Below are 23,736 nucleotides of genomic sequence, written 5' to 3' on the forward strand. Positions count from 1 at the left end.
CCACATTCCTGGACCACAGTCCAGTTAACCCCTTGCCTCCCTGGTGAGGTCAGCGTTGGCCATATGGGGTGCAACCCCTTTAATACCGGGCCAACCCCCTCTCCCTCTACACTCAGGTATGTTTCTTTTTCAGCACAGGCATCTCCCCCTAATTTATTTGTATGGAGTTTGAGGGGACATATATACTGTCACGGGAGACCAACACATTTAGTACTTTTATACTTTTCGGGCTCAATTCACTAAGGACAACAATATGAAATAAATTTAGGTTTATTCGAGCAAACCCGCAGACGTACATAAATTGCACAAAATACATAACTGTGGGTCTGGGGTGAGTCACTAGCCTCAACTAGGTACAGGGCGCCCGCTTCAGGTAGGCTTACCCTGTCCACTGCACACCCAGGAACACCCGGTACTCTTTCAGGAGAACCGCAGTGCTCTCCCTGCTACGTTCTATTCTCAGAACTTGGCCATGAAATGCGGGATTTACCCTCAGCTCAGCCAGGCTTTTCCTCTGGCAACTCTGTGCTGAGCGCTCTGCTATTTGGAGCAGAGCACTTTTGAAAAGCCCGCCATCGCTTCACCGCACAAGCCCACGGTTGATCTGGTTCTCTGATCGGCCAGTCTCCTTACATAGCCCAGCGGTGGTCTATGTCTAACATGAAAGACAGACTGGTGACCAATCAGAGAGGGGATTTGTCCCCAACCACCAATCACGAGCCGGGTGCTCGTCTGGTGTTACCCAATCAAAAGAGGGGGCGTGCTTAGGTTCAGGTTGCCAGCAAAGCGGGAAATATGAACTGGCCAATGGAAATCGCGCCTATGAGCTCCGTCTCGGCAACGACTTTCCTTGGCCAGCCCATTGCTGCCACGCGCCACAGTGTCTGGCTACTACAAAGGGTCTCACCTGCTGAGAGCTCATCCGCAGACCTGTTCCTCTGCCCTTCCCAGCCTGCCAGTTGTCCTGACACCTTGCCCATCTGTCCCTTTGATCCGCCATTGCCATGCAGACCCCTCGGCTAATTACATTGTCTGTATAGCAATGGATACCTATCATTTTACATTGGGAACTTGGACTCTAAAACTTGGTCCATAAAACATTGTCTCTAGAACGTGGACCCTAAAACATGGTCCCTAGAACTTGGACTCCTCAACTAGGTTTTAAAACAGGCTCCTACACTTTTTAAAACCTGATTGCAGAACTTGCTGGCAGGGCAAAGATATCCCATAGAGTTACACTAACCCTCCATAACATAACGTCTTTATGTACAGACGCGTACCCACAAATCATACACTATTTGCGGGTAAAATATCAGTACTCCCGGTATAAACGGCCAGCAACCCTTTACACTGTTTTTAACCCCATTTGCCCCCACATCCACCCTTAAAATTCTGTTCCCAAAGTCCCGGTCCTGCAACTATTTCCTATGAGGGACCCTAACCACACATGGCATCCCTAGCTTATAACCCTACAGGGGACATTTCAATGGGAACATAGGTACAGGGAAATATTAAATCACATTACTGAGCCCAAGAGCCAACAGTACATGGCTCATTACACACAGTTTCCAGGGGCAGCCAGCCGGGCTTCACCTTTTATTATTAAGGCCGGCTACCCCAACCGTCACATATACAACTGGCGATACCTATTAGTTTAGGAAGTCTCCCCCCTCCCCTTTCTGGGATGTTAAAATGGAGCTCTCCCCAGAGCCCAGTGCAGCCTAAAGGTAACCATTGTAACCTCAGATTAAGAAAATCATGATTTAAACAAAGCAAAAAAAGCAGAACATGCTCAGGGGACAACATACTAACATTATAAGAGTTAAACATGGGGGCTGCATTAGAGATTATAATAAATATTAATTCCTGTGAAAATATTAAAGCGTCAGTCCATGCCAACATTTTTTTTGCAAAGTCTATTTAATTTTTTTTTAACATAGCATTGAACCCGTTCATTTCAGCACCAGGTACCCTTGCTTCCGGAGATACTTGCCTACGTAAGTAGGTACCTGTAGCTGCTCTGCTCGGTTCGCAGGGGTGACGTAATAGCCGTTTTTCAAAGCTCCCGGGCCCTGCAGGCCAATAGGAAGCTGTGACGTCATCCAGTGTGGCTTCCTATCGGCCTATGTGATGCTGGAGCTTTAAAAAGTAGAGCGAAATCGGCACCCCCTTTGGAGTTAAGTATCTCTGGAAGCAGGGTGTCCCCAGAGCTGAAATTAATGGAGTTCTGCTCCCGAGACCCCTGCTTCAACACTAGGTATAAAAAAAAAATAGTTAGCAATACGTGCGGTTGTAATGCAAACATATAAACATATATTATTCTGATAATAAAATTCATATAATGATAATGGAAGTTTGAAATCAACAAAGATAAAACAAACAAGAACTATTCACCAGCAGAGATGTACATACTTACAGTATTATTGAATGCTCTGCCGTGTAATTTTCAGTGACTAGCACTACAGAATAGTGCAGCGGTGCATCAACTTGTGATACAAACGCAGCCTTGACTTCACTGAACCTTGAGTACTTCTGAGTATCCCCAATGTGAGAGACGGCGAAAACTAATCAGTTATATGTCCCGGTAGAAGGCAATATACAGTACGGGACATTACACATTCATTTTGTGTGTGTCGTGCACCTCAAATAAAATTGCAAATTAAATTACACTTTTTGTTAAATGTTTTATTTATTTATTTTTAGAAAAAATACATGAATACATAAATATCTACAGTCTAAAGACTTAAATTAGCCAAGCTTGACATCCTAGAGGGATAAATTACACAAAGAGACATTTTCTATATATAATAATTGAAACTGCTCTCGACCATGTTGTTTTTAGCGTTTTCTATTCGTCATAATATTGTTTTTACTATCTGGAGTGTATATTTCGTATTTATTTTATTTTGGGGCTTTTGACATTACCACCATAACTATATGGATTGTAATATGGCAATAATACTAGTTTATATTCTTATATAACACCACATGCTTACATAATAGATATGCAGACTCCTGAGTGTACACAAGCAAATAAAGTGACACCTTTTACATCTCCAGTTACCTTTAAATAGAATTTACCCTAAAGCTTATTTGTGCAACATTCATACAGTAGCTGCTACAGCCAAGATAAGGTGAAGGAAGTTCAAAGACAGCTACTGTAGCTGCCTTATGCCTTCGTGACATATCAGTTGGAGCTGATGTGTTATAAATAGTGTTTAAAGAACAGATATTCCGGACACCTTTTACCTTCTGTAGTTACCCTTCAGCAATCGGCAGCACTAACCTCTTATACAGCAAGATTTTTTTTTCTTCTTTTGCTTACTTAATATTTATTGTATTATTAGTTTTGTAGTGTTGATTTAATGTTTTATTATGTTCTTACTGATAAATGTGCATCCTTTACTAATAAGACTGTCTGTTCTATTTCTATCCTATTAGGTTATTAACAAGTAAATATTTTAAATATCCCACGGTTTAAACTGGCGATTTTCTGAATAACTCATATTTTTTACCCACTATTATGTTATTGTGTGTCTGCTTTGTAGGCTACTAATGGCCCCATAATGCAGAACAGGCTACCAAGCTCTTAAATAGATTAAACAGTTCAACTTCCTTAGCCTATAAGTAATAAAATGCCTGTTTCACATTATCTGTAACTAATTCAGTAAGCTGTGAAAGCGCTACTTCTGCGCTACTGCACAGGAAGCCCAATTGAAGTCAATGGAGAGTCCATGTGATAGTTCCTGATTGGCGCTATCGCAGCTTACTTTATAAGCCCATTTGTGCAGCTCCTCCTTGCTATTCAGGGTCCTTCTGCACAATGCATTGCATTATCCAATAACCCTCTTCAGCCCAGATCACCAAAAGTGCCACGCTTTAGCACGCCTTTACTCCTATTCAAATGAATGGGGAAAAAAGGTGTGCTAAAGGTTAGCACCCTATTGTGGGTCTAGGCCCTGCCTACCTATTATTAGAGAATGTGTGACCAGTTCTCCTAGGTGACGTGTATTTTGCTGAGCAACCCACATGACCTATGTGTCCACAACTCCATTCTTGGTGCTCCTCAGTTAGTGGGCAAAATTGCATTAGGAGTTCAGTTCATATCATAGTGCAACCTTTTCCTTTCCCAACATTCCTGAATATTGAGGTTTTTTTTTTACTATTTTCCTAGGTGTTTGCCAGCTGTGAGTTCTGTTGCAATTGCTGACAGTGATTTTATCCTATCCCTGGGACAGTAGAATTTTTTTTCGAACCAGGGATCTGCCTTTCAGGCATGTAAAACGGCACAGAAATACTGCACATGGTGTTAATAAGGCCTCGGACATGGTGCCGCAGACCGCTGAGCGAACAGACTGCCTTAATGCAGCGTTCGCGTCTATGCGGCATGCGGGCGCGCGTTGCGCAAGAAATCAGTTGAAACTGATTTCTTGCCGCGACAAGCCGGTCACATGAGTGGTTTGCCCAATGAGGGCGAACCAGCTCCGTGACGTCACTGGCACGCCCCTAGACACACCCACGGACGGGGCACATACCATGGCCAGGGAAAGCACCCGCTTTCCCTCAGCCTCCGCACGGCTGAAGTTACCATGTCTGCAGCCTTAGAGTGAGACCTGCCTTTTCTAGACGTATTACATTAACTGAGCCTGCCTTAGTATGAACACTCGATATTGGATGCATAACTATCACACGCTCTTTCATTCATTATTCCTAAAAATTGTAAAGACAATCCATCATTGATAAGAAGCAATATCTTATTCATAGATCCTATAAAAGCTGGGGCGAAACTAGGAATAAAACATAATATTAATATAAAACGCATAAGGTACTTTTACCTTTTTCTGGGAAATCCAGATTTCTTAAGTGGCTCCTTGTCTGTCCATTTTAAAATCTGGTCGAACCTGAGAATAACAAAAGCTAAAGATAGTTTACATGAAGTTCATACATTCCAACTTGTACAAGAAAAATACAATATTCACCAAACTAACTAGACTCTAGTCCGAGGAAATTCCAATTTGTGGGAATGAACACAATTAGAAAACCATATTGTACTGTCTAAATCTATGAAAAGTCAAACTAACCTAGTTATTCAAATATTGAGTGAACATTTTGAAATGGTTAGACATTAACCTACTTACAAAATATCTGGCCTGAGATTACGCAGACCTTGGTTACACATCCTTACCGATAAATGGATATAAATGGTTTATGAAAGCTATGGTAAATTAAGGGAGATGTAATGTTGTTTAATACATATAACCTATAATTTACCAGAATTATTTGCTAATCTAATAAATATTATTTGAATTGGTGATGGAATGATGACTGTAGATAGATTTTTTGAGTTCAAAGGTCAGATTCATTCAAGTATCCATTTAAGGGGTTAATTTTGCATGCTCTGTGAGAATGCTGAGACAGGCATTATTCACACAGTACAAAATGAAACATTTGATTGGTGCTAGTGGGAGTACCCCAGAGTTTGATAGTCAGGGTCCAGGAACATAGACAGGAGATATACAACCTTCAATACAGTAATCAATATATGCTCTGTATTTTGTTTCTTCATACCAATAAGCCTAAAATTAAAAGGTTAATTTGTAGTTTGAAAAGCCTTGCTTGAGGAAAATTTACCTCAGAGCAGATGAAAAAAAGCTAATCAGACACACTGTTCTTCATCTACTGTATAACATCTTATTCCTACTAAAAACTGAAGCTTGGTATTGAAAAAAAATGCCTCAATAATAAATATATTGGAACAGCAAGAAACTTGTATCGGATCTGTATTTTCACACAAGGATCTTATGGTATTTGAAGAACAAAAAAACACCCACATATTTTCAATTGCCTCATCAAGGGCCCCTACTCTTCTCAGTGTTCATTAATGATCTTCCCACAGCTTGTAAGGAAGCCTCAATAAACATGTATGCAGATGACACAATCCTGTATGCACACAGCCATAGCCTCTCTGACCTTCAACACATACTTCAGTCTGACTTTTTGAGACTCGAAAACTGGATTTCCCAAAACAAACTGTTTTTAAACACTGACAAGACTGTAACAATGGTATTTGGGACCAAGACTAAATTTGTAAAGCTTCCAGTGACTGAGCTCCTGATTAGAACCAACGCTAAAACCACCCTAACACCTGTCACTATTTTTAAATACCTGGGCTTATGGTTTGACTCCCACTTAACATTCGGGATGCACATTGATACCCTGACAACCAAGACCTATGCCAAACTAGGGGTACTTTACAGGAACAAATCCTCCCTAAGTCTCCTGGTCAGAAAGCGTATTGCACAGCTGATGCTAATGCCAATTATTGACTATGGAGACATAGTATATGGCTCGGCTCCTCAAACCCACCTTGGCAAACTTGACACCCTCTACAATTCAATTTGTCGTTTTGTTCTCCAATGCAACTGCAACACACATCACTGCGAAATGCTCAAAGAACTAGATTGGTCATCACTAGAGTCTAGGCGCAAAGTTCACCTTTCCTGTCTCACCCTCAAATACTTTCTGGGCAAGCTACCCAGCTACCTGAACAAGCTCCTCACCCCTACCACATGCAGTACCTATCAACTGAGATCAGACTCCAAAAGACTATTCATGGTCCCAAGACTCAACAAAGTATCCGGACGTTCCTCCTTCTCCTTCCGTGCACCCCAAAACTGGAACAACCTACCAGAGCTCTCATATCCACCACCAGCTTAAGTTCTTTCAAATCTAAGGCTGTCTCACACTTTAATCTGGTCTGTAACTGTTTCATACGCTCATAATATATATTTTCTTTAACTGTGCATGCAATGTCTTGTATATAATGTATACCTTGTTCATTTATGTAACTGTATTTGTAACCATGTATTATTTTGTTTTACTCTGTGCCCAGGACATACTTGAAAACGAGAGGTAACTCTCAATGTATTACTTCCTGGTAAAATATTTTATAAATAAATAAATAAGTGCATAGTTACAAAATGGTGTTTAGCGAAGACGATAAGCATGTTATAAAGTGCAAGTGTTGAGACAGAGCAAGAATTATGGTCCAAAACGCTTGGATTAATGCGTTATCAATTATGCAGACAGTGGTACTCTCGTCTTCGGGCATGCATTTCAGATTAGATTACAATAGTTTAACACATTTACGAGCTACGAAAGGAAAAACTCCTATTTCTTGTTTAATGAACATAATAATAATTGTTTGTTCTTGTATAGCCTGACGCACAGGGACGCAGTGTATCTGGTACTTGTTGATATAATACAGTGATATCAATTTACTGTAGTTAAGGTCAGTTTATTGTCTCCATTGTGCTTCTTATACAGTAGTGTTAATCTACATAAGACCTACAATTGTGCAAATTTTCAAAGGAATTGAGCGTGAAATATATAGGATCTAATGAAAAAATTAAAGGGATACCTTTTTCCCTGAATATATTGTAAACATATTATACATATATAAAACATAATTGATGTACATATGTAATATTGCATATACAGATACTCCTGTGAAAGTTGCAACAAGACAAAATGCATAGGATTGTCTTTTCCAGAATTTGACTCAAATTGTTAACTTGTGACATCATTGTGTGGGTGGATCGCAGCAGCAGAGAGGCAAGCATTGTGTATGCTGTATATTGTATATGGCGCAACTCGACCAAACATAATTTGCCACTTTTACACACAGTGCTCGATATTTAAAACTATTTTTTTACAGATATATTCAGTTACACTAAACCAATGGTTCTCAATCTTTCTTCTATGGCTACATGTCTAGCTAATAACCGAAATGACTGTGACACCCGTGTTCATTTAACACCACGTTTTGTTCATCAGAACTTTTTTTCGTTCACATTTTTTTATTTTTTTAGCTAAAAAACATATCGTACCCTTAAGGGTTTTACTTTGTCATCTTTATATTGTCGCCCTGGTTGACAATCAATGGCAACATTGTGACCATTGTTGTTTTGTACACAGTGCAGCTTTGGTAATAAATGAATAATTCTGTCTTTTTTTGTTGTATTTTTGCGGTCCGGGTTGCAGGGCTGTCGAAGAGGAGATCTCACACAATTAAATGCTACTCCGCCCCTTCCATGTGCTGGTTTGTTGCTGGATGTTGCAATCCCAAATCAGCCTTGCATCCATACAAACTGATCACGCTCCGAGCGCGTGAACAGCTGGCCAATGAGCAGCCGAGGACTCTGCCTCTGCCCAGTAAAAACACAGCACCAAAAATCACCGTGTGAAACTGGCCAATGGCAAAGCGGACCGGTAGCAATTTATTTCCCGTTAGGGTTGAAGAGGCTTTGATAGCTGCAGCAGAACGTTCAGGAGCCCGCGGTCTATGCCATCACCGCAGCTGTTTCATTGTGACGTCTCCAGCGTTCCACTAGAGAGCGAATCTCACATCCCCACTTATTGAAACGCGAAATAACCTGAGCATCGGAACCATGGACATCCACAAGCAAGTTCTCAATTTTGGTGCTGGCCCTGCCAAACTCCCACCATCTGTAAGTGCGCTTCTACTCTTCAAACCCATTTTGTGTGGTTAGGTGATGGATGGATGGAAAGAGATGGATATACACATATATGTAACTGAATTAATCGTATTATGAAATTATGCCATATAATCAAAGAACATCGGGAGCCGGTGTTGTAAAAGAGGGTCGATGCATATTTCCTGGCTTTCCGTGATGTGCAGATCCTTAGAGGAAGATGACCGGGAAGGGACCTGATTTATTGTGTTATGATGTTTTCGTTTTCGCAAGGGGACGCGGTCCTGCCACGCAGAGCCAGGAAGCAGCCGCAATCTGCGGCGTGACAGCAAATTTTGGAGATCACCTGTGTTAATGCTCACAAGAAAGCTAAAGTAGTATGATCGCTAAGGAGATGCAGTGCCCGATTTAATGTCACTAGAATCGTAAAATGGTGTTTAAAGCACAGGGCATTGCGCGAGGCATTAAGTCTATGCGTTATCATATGGGTCACAATTTGGTGACATTCCTTGAGGCACTGAGGAACATCATTTACATTCAACACAGTTGTCCATTTTATTAACTGATGCACCAAGAAATTATTTCCTCGTTGCAAATCTGTGAGACGATACTTATGTAATGCATGCTTGCATTTGGCCTTGTAACCTGGTGCTCGTTTGCATTGGTGCACTGATGCACCTCTGGCAGGGAGTCTGTACAATATGTTGGGGGATTGTCAACGTGTCTGTGCTGTGGTGAATTTTGCCAACCAGTTGCGCCGCAAAATAAGCCCTGCACTGTGCCATTAATAGTTGTGTAGTCTTCGGATGGTGAGGATGCAAATGAAAGCTCCAGGGCGCACAGTTATTATTTGGGGGAGAAAGTAATGAATACGTTGGGCATGGTTGGCTAGGAAAATACCACATTCAGATTGTAAAGCGAGAAAGAGATTATTTTCCAAGCAAACAATAATGTCTTGTTGTGGTGGGAGATTAGTGCCGGCAGAAATTGCATCAGCTGCCAGCTCCTGAGCAATACAATGAGTGCAGGGGCGTGGCTGCTCCGGCATACAGTACAATGCTTTTGTACTGTACCTGTCAGCTTTATTTAGTTTCAGGCCCGCTTCATCAGCAGCATTTACTCTTGGCTGTTCTGGGTTAAACATTCCCCATTGCATGCCCGAAGACTGGACATAAATGCTCAATGCATATTTTACCGCAGCAAAAATAGGAATATATATGTATTTTATCCATCTGTTTTTGCAGGATTTGATAACTTTGTAGTGCATTGGAACATAAATGTGGTATGCACAAAAACTTTTCCAGCACTTCTGGGAGCAGAATGGAAATGCTTTAGGAAAATGGCAGTCAGGGATGTTTTTGTCGCAATTTGACCCTTTTTCCACTTGGACAAACTTTCTGTGTTGGTGAATTTGGGCAAAAATAATATTGGCAAACATTTTGGTGACTCCCCCTCCCCCATTTTTACTTGTAAAGCGCCAACATATTCCGCACCGTGGTACAATGGAAGTACAGAGTGACATCAATTACATGAACAGAATGACATACAAGAAAGGGCAGACAAGCACAAACAGGTAATGAGGGCCGTTCCCCTGTGCGCTTGCAATCTAGAGGGAATAAGGGGCAATGATGAAACAAAAGGTAACGTGGCTGCTCAGTGTGGGGTGGAGTTGGTGGAAGAAATCTTATTCCCAAGTGACTGGAGGTTTTTTTCTTTCACATCTGTAATATTAATGCAAAAAAATAAACGATTGAAGACGCAGTGGAACGTTTACACTTCATATGTAGTTTTCAATGAGCAGGGCAAAGACAAATGAGTGCTATGTAGAAAGAGGTGGATACACATCTGGAGTAGAGAAACTTGCAGGGCAATGTTACCACAATTTCGGATTGATCCGTATTTTATTAAGTGTCCGTGCGGGGACTTCCAAGTGTCAAACACTGTGTTTCTGGGAGGACAAAGGGTGGGCATATTCCACCCCGAAACGCAGTGTTTTGATACTTTATGCCCCATGCACAGAGAATTTTAGACATTTCACTGTGGGTACACATCTCCCAGTCATTTCTGAGATAAGAATATAATAACCGGAAGGGGAGAGTGTGTTAGATAATTACGTATCTGAGAGGAACCAGAAATGGCGTAAAGGTAAACAAACGATTATTGGAATACAAAGAGATCATGATAACAACTGCGGTTTCAAACCACCTGGAATGGCTGGGGCCAACCTTACTCCTGCAGTTTAACCTAGCAAGTCAAAAAGAAAGAAAAGATGAATCGCTAGAGTAACTTTTGTGAAAAATAAGTATTTTGGCTACAATCATATGAGCTACTTTATCTGATTAATCATTGCCTCATAATTCCTGGGAGCAGAAATTACAAATCACCTGTCGCTACTGAGGACTGCAGTCTGATCGCCAAAAGAAAAACAATTGATAAACATTATAAAAAAAACATCCAAAGCCTTTGTTTACCATGCAAATGTTAATCAACAATATTTAAATATACTTATTCCTGTTTGGCATGTTAAATGGAACAGATTAACAATGTCCTAAGGATTGCCTCTTAATCTCTTCAGTGCCTGTGGGGCACACAAATGAATACCTATAAGGAATGGATACAACCCAAAAAGAACCTACCTGTTGGAAGGTTATATAGATACAAAATCTACTAAGGTTTTTTAATTTGATTTTTTTTCAGTCTGTAGCTTCTGTTTTTGCAAAGTGACCTTTAAATGATTTGTTCATGTTCTAAATCGGGGGTGCAACATTTTCTATGATGGGCATCAAACCGAACCCCATGCTTACAGAAGGCCCCACACTTTTCCCTACATCCTTTAAATTGATTGCAGGGCGAGAGCTTGGGGCCCCTGTAACTGCCTCTTACCTCCTATCCAGCTTCTCCTGCTGCATCTTCTGATAGCGACGACGCATCACCATGAAAACGCAATGTGAAATGGGGGGGCGCAACAAATTTTGCGCACCCCTGTTCTAAATGCTGCTTTATTCCCAACACCATGTGATCATATAATTGCAGCTGTGTTTTTTTTTTTTTTTTTTTTCCATTGCAGGTATTACTGGAAGCACAAAAGGAATTGGTTGACTATAAAGGCATTGGTATTGGTGTTCTAGGCAAGTAACCTGCTGTGGTTGAATGAGGTACCATTAAATCACAGGGTTCTTTCACAGTGGTAGGAACTAAGGGAAGAATTGGGTTAAGAAATGGTTAGGGTACATTTGCGTAGGATGTTAAACACACCAGGACTCAGAAGATATTTTCAGGAGTGAAATGAATAGTAAGATATTATCTATGTTTAGCATGTAAACAATGCCTTCTTTTTTTTTTTACATTTATTTTCTTCATGCAGAAATGAGTCACAGGTCATCGGATTTTACAAAGATTTTGAATACCACCGAGTCCTCCTTACAAGAGCTGCTGTAAGTGTTTTCTGATGCAGATAATTTTAATGCTGTAGACTGAGAAATTGTTGGGGAAAGTTGCAATCCATTTTGAGACCGATGTGCATGAGAGAATTGAGATGCATACAAGAGAGGAAATCCATTATTTTACCAGAAGAGAAGGGACAGTCTGTAAAACAATGAAAGAAATGCTTCTACAGTCAGGAAAGACCACCAGGCGTTAAATGCATCATATACAGTAGTTGTCCACCCTGGGAGTATGGCCCATACTTTAGTATCTGAATAGGGATAAAGCCAAGGGGCCATATTAGAAAATAATTTACTGCTGATAGTACAGTAGTTGCTGCAGAAATCGCCCAACAAAATTTGGGGAGGGATAATAAAATCCGGTCAAACGATTGTACCCTGACAAGTTTGGGCTGTTATCACTTAAGGCTGGCACACCATTACTGTTGTGATCCCCATTAATGCACACTGGGTGTTTATTTTTTCTTAACTTAAAGCAGCAACCCTCCCAGAAGCTTATATAAGTTAGTATCTTGCTCCCTGAGCATGTCAGTGTCTGTCTGCATTCTACGGTTAAAGTTTTTCTTCACCTGTTGCTTCTGAGGTTACCATTGTAATCTTAAAACTGGACTGGGCTCTGGGGAGAGCTCCATTTTTTTTAACCTCTCAACCCAGGCACTTAGTATTTCAAACGCTTATCTCCTGAACGGAGAATCGGATGTTAAAAAGGATTTGGAAAGGCCAAGAAGAGACCCCCTTAAAGAAAAAAAAAAAAGACAATTGGCGCGAACTGCTGCTTTAAAATTGGTTTGCTAGGAAACATGAGATTAGATGAAGATATTGTAATTCTTTGAATTCCTTAGATTTCTACTATAAAATACAGGGTACGGCAAGGCCCCGCTTCTCGGTGCCCTGCTTTTCGGCAATACGGCGGCACCGAGAAGGGGGCCTCCATGTCTGCGCATGCGCAGACGGAGCCAGTCCGATGTCGTGCATGCGCAGAATGGGCCAGGGTCGCGCATGCGCACAATGGGGGGGTTTCCGAGGTTGCGCATGCGTAGAACGGCGCATTGCCGGTCTGTGCATGCGCACATACCGAAAATCGCCACTTCCGCTTTGCGGCGGGCCCTTAAAACGGAACCCGCCGCATGCCCGGGCCCCTCCTGTAATCTAATTTGTTTTAGGCCGTGAAGGTGCATATAGCTTGTTGTGTTTAACATACTCCAAAGAGCAACCTCCTTGTGTTTTTTTTTTTTTTAACTTTTGCAGTGATATCCCAGAACACTACAAAGTGCTTTTCCTGCAAGGAGGAGGGAGTGGGCAATTTAGTTCTGTTCCCCTTAATCTTATTGGCTTAAAGGAAGCGAAGTGTGCAGACTATGTGGTTACTGGAGCCTGGTCAGCAAAGGCAGCCAAAGAGGCAGAGAAATACGGCAAAGTAAATATTGTTCATCCAAAGCTTGGCAGTTACACAGGTAAACACACAATTGCAATGTAATAATGTTTGTAAAGGGTTGATGAATGGTTATATTTGCTCCTTTCTCTTCTCCCGATCACAATGCTTTCTGACAGAAGCGCAAACAAACGTTTGACAGATGTTTTAATGCATTTGTCCTTAAACACGTCACTGCATTATTTCAGCTCTCGGGGGCAAACTGAAGCTAAAAAGATGTGAGCCCAACAAGACGCTAATATCATGATCTTTTCCCTGTACCAGTATGCAGAAATCCCTGTGTCAGAAAGACACTTCACACATCACCAATGTTTGTATTTTTCCTATAGACTGAAAAGTAGATTACCACTTATTAAGTTGCACACATACTTGTTCACTGAGCAGCAAGTGTTTATTGCGCCAGCAGGTTCAATATTGCGCTGGCCCACCTCTTTCCCACACACAGCTATTGGAAATAGAAAGGTGTGTTCTGCCACGGTGCACTATGTCGCACTATGTCGCACTGCAGTGTGCCAGCGGGAGCAAGCACTTATCATGCTTGCTTTTGTTCTTCTCTCAAATGAATAGTGCTGGATTTTAATTCAGACACTGACCATAGCTGTTAAATATCGCAACCAAAATGGCAATTTTTGAAGGAACACAGATATCCAGCAAGCTCTAAGGAACCCCAAAAATTACCACATAATATATGTATATGTGTCAATTGGAGTGCTAGTGGGTGTGGCTAAATGTATACAACAAAAAACAAAGAATCCCAAAGCTACTTCCAATATGACAAAAATACAAAAAACCTGCTAATTTTCATGCCTTGAAGTAGCTCGCAGGCTTATAATGCTTTGACCAAAGGGTTTAACTTAATGTCCCTTTTTCAAGAGATATACTGTACAGGTATATTTTGTCATATTGGATGTAGATTTGGGCTTCTTTGTTTTTTGTTGTATAATTTGAAGGAATACATTTTCTTCTTTCCAAAAAATTTCAACATATTGTTTCTTGTAAAAATATTAAGAGGAATCCAATTTTTTGTTTTGTTACTGAATGTGTAATTATTTCTATTTTAATGTATTTAATATGTTTCTATGTATCTATCTAGAGATTCCTGCCCAAAGCAGCTGGAATCTTAACCCAGACGCTTCCTATGTGTATTACTGTGCTAATGAAACCGTTCATGGTGTGGAGTTTCAGTTTGTTCCCGATGTTAAAGGAGCAGTGCTAGTGTGTGATATGTCTTCAAACTTCTTGTCTAAACCAGTAGATATTTCCAAGGTACAGTATATGGCTCGCTCACTTTCTAGACATGATGCAGCCTTTCACACAGTATGTGGCTTATGTTCAGTAGTAGCGCTGCTCAGTTGAAAGCACAGTTTTCCTTCTTTCCTCTGCCCTCCTTGGTTCAGTTGTAATCCTCATTATGGTATCCGCCTCTACTCTGCGACGATGGTCTTTTAGCACCACAAATTTCTACCACTGTTTGAAACCTGATTTACTCCCTGCCCCTCACTCCATATCGGGAACGCTCTTCCCATCTTGATTAGCCAAGCACCTTTTTTCTACCCATTTATAATCATGATAAAAAAAATGAACTGTTTTAGCTTACAAATCCATGCATCATAAACACGATGCACTTCTGTCCCTGATGGGTTTGTTTCCCAACATGTAGATTGTGAGCTCATGGGACCAGAAAGGAAAATTCTCCCGGTGTACTGCTTAACTTTTTTTTTTTTTCCTGTCTGAACATTTCTTTGTAATTTATATCAATTACAGTGTGCGCTAACGCTGAGAAGCGCTGTGTCCATTGTTGATCCTAGATAAAATATGGAGACTGCATAGAATACGAAAGTACCAAATGGGGAAGTGTGTGTCAAAAAAATAGAAATACTAGAATAAGAGGCCATGCTCTGACACTGGAGGGTGGTCGGCTAAGGGGAATGTGAGGACGTATTTCTTCATGGAAAGGGTGGTGGATTAGTGGAATAGCCTCCCAACAGAGGTGATGGAGACCAATACAGTAAGAGAATGCAAACATGCTTGGGATAGACATGAGACTGACCTAAATATAAAAGAAAGTCAAGGATTAAATGGGATCTGAGCTTTTATAGATGGAGAAAATGTGCAGATATGGTGTGTCAAGTGGTACTTATATGACACCAAATTGTGTGTGTGTGTGTGTGTGTGTGCTCCTGAGCACAATGCTTTCAGATATACAGCTGAACCCCGTTATAATGCGGTCCTCGGGGTCCACAGAATGAGCGCATTATAACCGGGATCACGTAAATTGCGCCGCACGAGGACATGCCGGCATCTGCGGCTCTCTCCTCTCCCTGCCATATACTTTTGAGCGCTGTTTTTAAATCGGGAGCCACGTTTAGACCGCGTTATAAGCAGATCTGCGTTGCAGCGGATCGCGCTATAACAGGGTTGAGCTGTACTTCAAGCTTCCAGGTTTGAGCCAAAACATATTGCTTACCTCTTGCACATGGGATATTCAGTTCTATTTCTCGTTAGACGTGCGAGATTTACATATTTAGCTTCTAAATTCTACCAATGCAATAATGGTTTGCTTATCTATTTTTCAGTTTGGTGTTATTTTTGCTGGAGCTCAGAAGAACATTGGCTGTGCAGGCGTCACGGTAGTAATAGTGCGAGAGGATTTGTTGGGTTTTGCGGTGAAGGAGTGCCCTACGGTTTTGGATTACAGGATCCAAGCAGGGGACGGTTCCCTATATAACACTCCTCCATGTTTCAGGTAAATTTACTGTTGTCTTTCAAGTTCATACACATACCAAAGGAAAAAAGAGGTATGTATTTAAAAAGAGTAAACACACTGAAAATCAATATGATTTTTTTTATAAATTAAATTCAATTAATAAAACCTATACAAGTTACTTCTATCTGTATCTCAATCAATTACAATTATAACTGTGCTTTCCCTATATGGCTGGGTTGCTGCTAGGAAAATAGACCATCCCTTAGGTCCACATTTAGAAGATTTCCAGCACGTACACCTAAGCAATTGGGGAGGGGAGGGGAGATGGAGTGAAAGTGTCCTTTTTGAAAAAAAAAAATCTAAAAAAGAGGAAATATATGTCTTTAAGATCTTAGGCCGCACTTATAGTGCGCGCGACGAATTACGTCAGCCGTCGCCACTCACGAAAGTTGTATTTCGCTTTGCAGCGACGTCGCAAGCGACCTGGCCATTGATTGGTTCAGAGGCTGTCACATATGGCGACAGCCTCTGAAAAATCAAATTTGACCGGCTTCCAAATACATTTTTTTGCCGCAACGTTGCGTCGCCGGCACTAAGCGCAGCCTAACTCCAGGTTATGAATCCATGTTCTCATCAACTGCTTCCATGTAGAAAATGGAGCAAAAAGTAGTGTAGTGTTATGAGATATAAAAAAATATAATAAATATATGTGGCGTGCGTGCGCGCGCACGCACACACACATTATATTCATATATATGTGTGTACGTAGTAACCAGGGGGATCCTGATGACAAAAATAAGACCGCACACTGCAAATGTACAAAAAGATGTGTATTAAGAACACCTGGCAGCCAACGTTTCGGTCCTTGGCATATCCTTATGCTATGGGACAAGCATCTGCTTTCACCAAAAACGTGAGTGCAAACTGCCATACCAATGACGTGTATATATGTGTTTTAAAAAAAAAAAATTTTTAAGGAAAGTCTGTTTGCGAGTTTTTTTTTATTTAAATAAAAAAAAAAATGTAACAACTTGAATAAGAAGAGAACGCCACAGAATGTTGCAGGAAACTTCGTGATCACCTGGTGTGTGCTCCGAGTGTACACTTGTGGCATCTGATGTAATTTCCGGTTTCCTGTTACCATTACCGCTCGTGTGATTCATCACACCAACCCTATGGTGTAGCAGCTAGAGAATTGCACTAGCATATGAAAGATCATGAGTTCAATTCCCACATGTGTGTTATATAAAATGTATTCACTGTTTGTCTGTCATTGGTCAGAGAAGGGTCATGTGACCCTCCTCTGCGCTCAAAAGTCAAATTGAAAGCTTTGGAGAGCATACATAATGCAATACAACTGAGAACATGTGTTTTTTCCCTTAATTGCTGAGGAGTTTGCACTGGAACATTTTCAAATCGTTCAAGTTAAAGCAGCAAAATATGTGAAATCTTATGTCTTTTAAAAAATATTTTTTTTTAATCAGTTCTCTAGTATTGGATAAGTGGTTTTTTTTTTTGTTTTTTTTTTTAAACTCTTTTAATGCCATTTTTTAATGAGTTTTAAAGCGTCCTTTGATTTCTATAGCAGGTTTTAGCCCACCTCCCCAGCAGTGCAAGATGATTGCAACACTTTCCTGTTTGGGATAATTTGTTGCCAGTGTTCATGCAATTTGAGCTGCAAATTGTAACAATAGATAATGTTACCGTAGTAATATAATGATACATTGTAGCTGTTTAATTACACTGACTGAAGCAGCCATTATGTTAGGCACACAATCGTGATTTTGATAGAGTTATAACTGGAGCACCAAACGATTGCCAATTTAGATACGAATGTAATATTATACATTGTCACATGATTTACATATACAAAATAATAAAGTTGGAAAGTAATATTGTTACCGTTTCTAAATGTTCTTTTTTTCCCATTCTGCACACTGACAAGGGATGTTGCCGATCGATCTGTTCTCCTGTAATCAATCGCTGAAGATTCGGCTCAGGGATTCTTTATATCACTGTAAGGCCTCGTTCAGGGTGCCAGCTGCAGGAGTTGGAGGGAGGGCGGCAGTTTGCTGGGCGATCTGTGTTTATCCCCCAGCAGACTTTTCAGCGTTGAGGAGGGGGCGGGGTTACACACGGCAGGTTAAGTATCGAGGTTGCAGTCCTGAAATCATTCTCAAGAATGATTTCATTGGCTGCCTAGGTCCCTGTGACGCTGCTGCAGCTCCAAAAAACGAAATTTTCGTTTATTGAAACTGTAGCCAGCTTCAACTCCTGGCTTCGGAGACAGGGCAGTTGCTACCCTGACAACCAGTATTCAAATTGAATACTTTGTTTCTCACGGCAGCACGCACGGCAGCACGCCCTCCCTCCGAAGCCAGCACCGTGAACGAGGCCTTAGGGCTGCAGAAGATTACGCAAGATGCAAAGCTCTGTGTGGAAGATCATGTGACCAGGCAAAAAGGGTGTGCCAGAGCCTGTCTCAGAGGAAGGGGATGTGACTTTGTAAATGGTTGCTATAGAAACAGAAATGCCTGTTACATTAGAATACATTAAAAATGTGTTATATATTGTAAATGGTTGCTATAGGAACAAAAATGCTTGTTAAATTAGAATCTTTAAATTAAAAAAAAAATTAAATGCTTCAAGTATTTTCTCATAGTAGAGAACTGATTTATTTAAAAAAAAAAAAAAAAAAAAACACAAGTAGGATATTGCTTGAACTGCAACTTTAAATTAGCACTATTGATTCAGCAATGAGCTGCTCAGTACAAAAAAAATTTTGGAGATCGAAGCCATTAAATATAAATTTACTAAAGCAGCTTTTAGTGTCTGTGCTGAGCTATATGCTAATCTATGATTTATAGTAAAACTTTCAGGGAGAAACGTTCTAAAGATGTGTTTTTTTTTGTTTTTGTTTTTTAAATTGTATAGCAAAATGTGAAAATGGTTTACATTGTTACATGGGGGAGTTATTTAATTAGTTACTATATATCTTTTAAGTGGGAGTGAGCCTTTAAAAAACCAAAGTAAACCATGACACCAAATAACAGCAGCAAAACGTGAAAAGTTCTTCTTTTTTGTAACCACCTAATGCTATTTTTGGCATATATATATATATATATATATATATATATATATATATATATATATATATATATATATATATATATATATATATATATATATATATATATATATATATATATATATATATATATATACACACACACAGTGGTTGACAAATCACCAAAAAATCTACTCGCCACACAAAAAAAATCTACTCGCCACCTAGTACCAAACGTGTGCTGCTTGGGCCAATATTTACTCGCCCGGGGGTTAAATCCACTCGCCCGGGGCGAGCAAATGTATAGGTTTGTCGAACACTGTACAGTGTTCGACAAACCTATACATTTGCTCGCCCCGGGCGAGTGGATTTAACCCCCGGGCGAGTAAATATTGGCCCAAGCAGCACACGTTTGGTACTAGGTGGCGAGTAGATTTTTTGGTGATTTGTCAACCACTGTATGTATGTATGTATGTATGTATGTATGTATGTATGTATATATATATATATATATATATATATATATATATATATATATATATAATTTTTTTTATATATACAACCAAAGAATGATCAGGACATTAAAAAAAAATAGATTTTAAATGTCCTGATCATTCTTTGGTTGTTACAGCAACCATTTAGAACGTCATATCCACGTCCTCTTTTGAAATATGCTCTCACACACCTTGTTTAACAAGAAATCATACAGAAATATGGTTTTGTGTTCAAATCAAGTTTTTGATCGACAGTGGATTAATGTTCATGGAAGCTCAATTGACATAGGTCTTTTTTTTATTTCCATGGAGTTCAACCTTGGTATGCTATAAAAGGTTTACCATAATAAACAAAGGCAAACAGACTCCTACTTACACACTAACTTTTATGTCATTTGATTTCAGCATCTACATAATGGGACTGGTGTTGGAATGGATTAAGAACAATGGAGGGGCTGCCTCCATGGAGAAGCTAAGCATTATCAAATCAGAAATGATTTATAACATTATTGATCAATCCAATGGATTCTTTGTGTAAGTTGATTGTGTTTTTCTGCCCCACGGTGCTTCTAACTTTATTTTACATCTGACAATATTAATTTTTCAGAAATTTCTGCACTTGGAGGATGATCCTTAACTCCACTGTTTTTTCTTAGCATTTGAATAATTTAACATTTTAAAATAGGAATTCTTTAAAAAAAAAAAAGACTAAAATGCCTCTGATGTTGGACAGATGCAATGTGTCCGACATCAGAGGCGTTCAATGGAGAGAATACACAATTTAGCGCTAAATCCAAGCAGGGGATTACAATTGTAAAATGAACTAATGTCCAAATGTTAGAAGAAAAAAAAAACACCTTTAAGTGACTGAAGTCCTGCAGCCGGGATGACTCCTAGATTGTCCAAAATTCTTCTCAGAAATGTGCTGAAGAAAAGTCCTCCTTGGCGCTGGTTGTCTGAGTGATTTGGATGAATAGTGATGTAGGGAAACAACCAAAAATAAATCAGTGTAAACCTTCTAATACATCTACTGAAACAAAATCAAAACTTGTGTAATAAGAGATGTGTGTGTGTGTGTGTGTATATATATGTGTATATATATGTGCGAGCGTGCGTGCGTGCGCTAGTAGTGAATGCCCTTTTGAATCCTCTCCAAGACTGGTGTATGAAAAAAGTGGATACTGCACACTAATAAGACCAATTACCTGTGATAACATGATCATTCTGAACACACCCAAAACAATTATGGTGAGTGGGTGGGAATACTATAACATGACTACTTAGCTCCAGATGATAAGGAGATGCCCTTGGGCATGGATAGAATGCGAGGATTATGTAGGAAAAATCCTCATGGTACAATAAAGTATAACAATTTAATACAACATAAAATAAGAGAATGTGGTGGAATCTCACTCACAAATTTGTGGATAAAATTGCGCATGTAGATCATATGGATCAGGGTGCTGGTGTCTTTGGCATCGGGGAGGAGGGGGGAGATTTCTGTCGCTGTCCATATGCGGCAAGGGCATCTTCTCAACATCTGGAGCTAAGTAGTCATGTTATAGTATTCCCACCCACTCACCATAATTGTTTTGGGTGTGTTCAGAATGATCATGTTATCACAGGTAATTGGTCTTATTAGTGTGCAGTATCCACCTTTTCCATACACCAGTCCTGGAGAGGATTCAAAAGGGCACTTACAAGCACATTTACATATATGATTATGCTATCACTTACTGCACAAGTGCTATTTTTGTTTTAGTAGATGTACTAGAAGGGTTATACTGATTATTTTTGGTTGTTTCCCTACATCACTATTCATCCAGAGGTGTTCAATACGTCTGATGATAAAAATGGTATGTCATTTTGGTTATTTAATACTCCGATTGTTCGTTGACAAACTCCTTTGAAGTCCTTGAATCAAACTGAAAAATCCATATCTAGTTTTCTGCACATAATGTTTTGAGACCCTGCTTCAGAAGTCCTCTTCACATTATTGTAAATCAAAGTAGAGCTAAAATGTGCAGAAAAAGTAATTACTCTTAATGAGTACTAAGTAGGAAATCTTTTCTAAGAAAACAAATTGACTGTATTCAGTGGTTTTAGTTGAAACCGTTACGTGAGTAGCTTTTACACAGGGTTAGAGATAAACACAATGTTATTTTAATACTGCATGCAGCGCCTCTGGAATTTTTAAGCTCTCTTGTTCATACAACTTTGACGGGTTATGTCCTATGCGAACTGTCTTATTCATTTTGTTTTCTTAACATTGATGTCTCAAGTAGTACTGCACACCAATGTACATTATGTATTTGAATTCTTGCAACTTTGGGGGCGGCGGGGGGTGGAAAGAAAGATCTTTGTAACACAGGAAAGATAATTAAAGACTCCATGAACGTTGGAAATTGTATAATTGCTGCAGACGCCTTTCAAGAGAATAATAAAATGTGGGTTTAGTATGATTTGTACTAAACTTAACTTTTTTTTTTTTTTTGAAAGACCCAGATAATTAAACTTGCCTAATCTGAGTATCTCATTTCCTTGCAGATGCCCAGTGGAAGAAAAGAGTAGGAGCAGAATGAATATTCCTTTCCGTATCGGAAATCCTAAAGGTGAAAGTGGATTAGAGAAACAATTCCTCGACCAAGCTGCAGAACTTGGAATGATGTCCCTGAAAGGACACCGGTAATGCTAATGTAGCCACCAATCCTTCAATTGTGTAAAATGCTGCTTGATTACCCTTCCGTTTTTAAGTGGATATTATCATCTTTCTTTTGTCGTCACGCTTGAAGTGCTATGAATTTGATTTGTATTCTCTTTAAGGCACTAACAAATGAAGCCACATGGTGCCAGTGTATCTGTACTATTTTCTTTTTCTTCTTACTATTTTCATATGTTCTGCTCCAATAAAAATAATCTTGTATTTCTAGCTCTGTTGGAGGGATCCGAGCCTCTCTGTACAACGCTGTTACTGTGGAAGATGTTGAGCACCTTGCAGCTTTCATGAAGAAGTTCATGGAGATGTGCCAATAAAGAGCAGACTTGCACAAACTTTATTCTGGATTCATTTTCATAACACTATATATCTATATATTTAAAAAACGGCTTATTCATAATATGTATATATTAAGAATAAGCCATTTTTTTTTCAAGTTTGTAAAACTAGCTACTTTTTTTTGCATGTACTGTAGGGAGGATAAAGCTTACTTTATTTCAATCCTTAACCCGCTTGCATTAACAAGTGGGTAAAATAACATTATGTTAAATACCATTTTTTTTTTTTCCATTGGTAAAACACTTGCACTGCATGAACTTCTAGTCATGCAAATAAATCACAAATCCTAACACTACATGTATTTGACATTGTGGTCAAACTGCCCAGTGAATGGAGATAAATAATATTGCTGTTCACGCACCAATCACTCATGCCCATGTATTTGTAAAATATGTTTATTTTTCTAAGGTCCTTGTCGGTGACCTTTCCATGTGAATGTTTTTGAATAAAGCTTTTTTTGTTGTCTGTAAATGGAGGTTGTGGTGGAATTGTTCATAGATAATTGGACGTTGTGTTGTGTCTGCATAGCTTTATTTATTTATCAAATGTTTCAGGAAGTAATACATTGAGTTACCTCTCTTTTCCAAGTACAGTATGTCCTGGGCATAGTTATGATGACAGATACATGGTTACAAATACATAGTTACGGGGCGTGGCCAAGGAGTTGAACTGAACGGTTGCATGTAGGAGAACAGCTCCACGACCACAACGAGCATTTAAGGCCAAAAAAACAAACTAAAAACAAATTAAAATTATATAAAAGTATAGTGGAGTGGAGGGTGATTACCCTGGGACCAAGACTGGTGCTGTTTGAGGAGCAAGATACGTGCTCGAGAGGACAGAGACCTCCGCTGTCCCGGCTCTACGAGCGGGTCAAAATGGCCGCCGGGCTCACGCAGCTGAGCTAGTTTGAAAAACACCTCACTAACCACGACTGCCGAGTAGATTACCGCAAGGGCAAGCGAGTCTGTGCGAGCCGAGTGTGCGGCGAGGGCTGATGGCTGCCAACAAGAGGGAGAGGCGAGAGGCCCGAAGATCGGATT

At 39.9% G+C, this 23,736-nt stretch overlaps 1 protein-coding gene across 1 annotated transcript; it reads left to right on the forward strand.

Annotated features, from left to right (window-relative positions):
* Positions 1 to 8,274: 8,274 nt before the first annotated feature.
* On the forward strand, positions 8,275 to 23,164 carry PSAT1 (phosphoserine aminotransferase 1). Its single transcript, XM_075598805.1, has 9 exons — positions 8,275 to 8,510; positions 11,563 to 11,623; positions 11,860 to 11,929; positions 13,187 to 13,392; positions 14,464 to 14,636; positions 15,947 to 16,116; positions 20,044 to 20,172; positions 22,186 to 22,323; positions 22,569 to 23,164. Exons 1-9 carry the CDS (start codon positions 8,451 to 8,453, stop codon positions 22,669 to 22,671), a joined length of 1,110 nt encoding a protein of 369 aa, XP_075454920.1. The 5' UTR covers positions 8,275 to 8,450; the 3' UTR covers positions 22,672 to 23,164.
* Positions 23,165 to 23,736: the final 572 nt, after the last annotated feature.

Source organism: Ascaphus truei, chromosome 1 (assembly GCF_040206685.1).
Source record: "Ascaphus truei isolate aAscTru1 chromosome 1, aAscTru1.hap1, whole genome shotgun sequence".
In the NCBI taxonomy this organism is placed as follows: domain Eukaryota; kingdom Metazoa; phylum Chordata; class Amphibia; order Anura; family Ascaphidae; genus Ascaphus; species Ascaphus truei.

What these genes read in the sequence shown, in the direction of transcription:
- PSAT1 (XM_075598805.1), top strand. Translation starts at nt 8,451, where the DNA reads ATGGACATCCACAAGCAAGTTCTCAATTTTGGTGCTGGCCCTGCCAAA. An exon ending in CAATCCAATGGATTCTTTGT is followed by an intron (nt 20,173 to 22,185) that starts GTAAGTTGATTG and finishes ATTTCCTTGCAG; the next exon opens with ATGCCCAGTGGAAGAAAAGA. An exon ending in ATGTCCCTGAAAGGACACCG is followed by an intron (nt 22,324 to 22,568) that starts GTAATGCTAATG and finishes TTGTATTTCTAG; the next exon opens with CTCTGTTGGAGGGATCCGAG.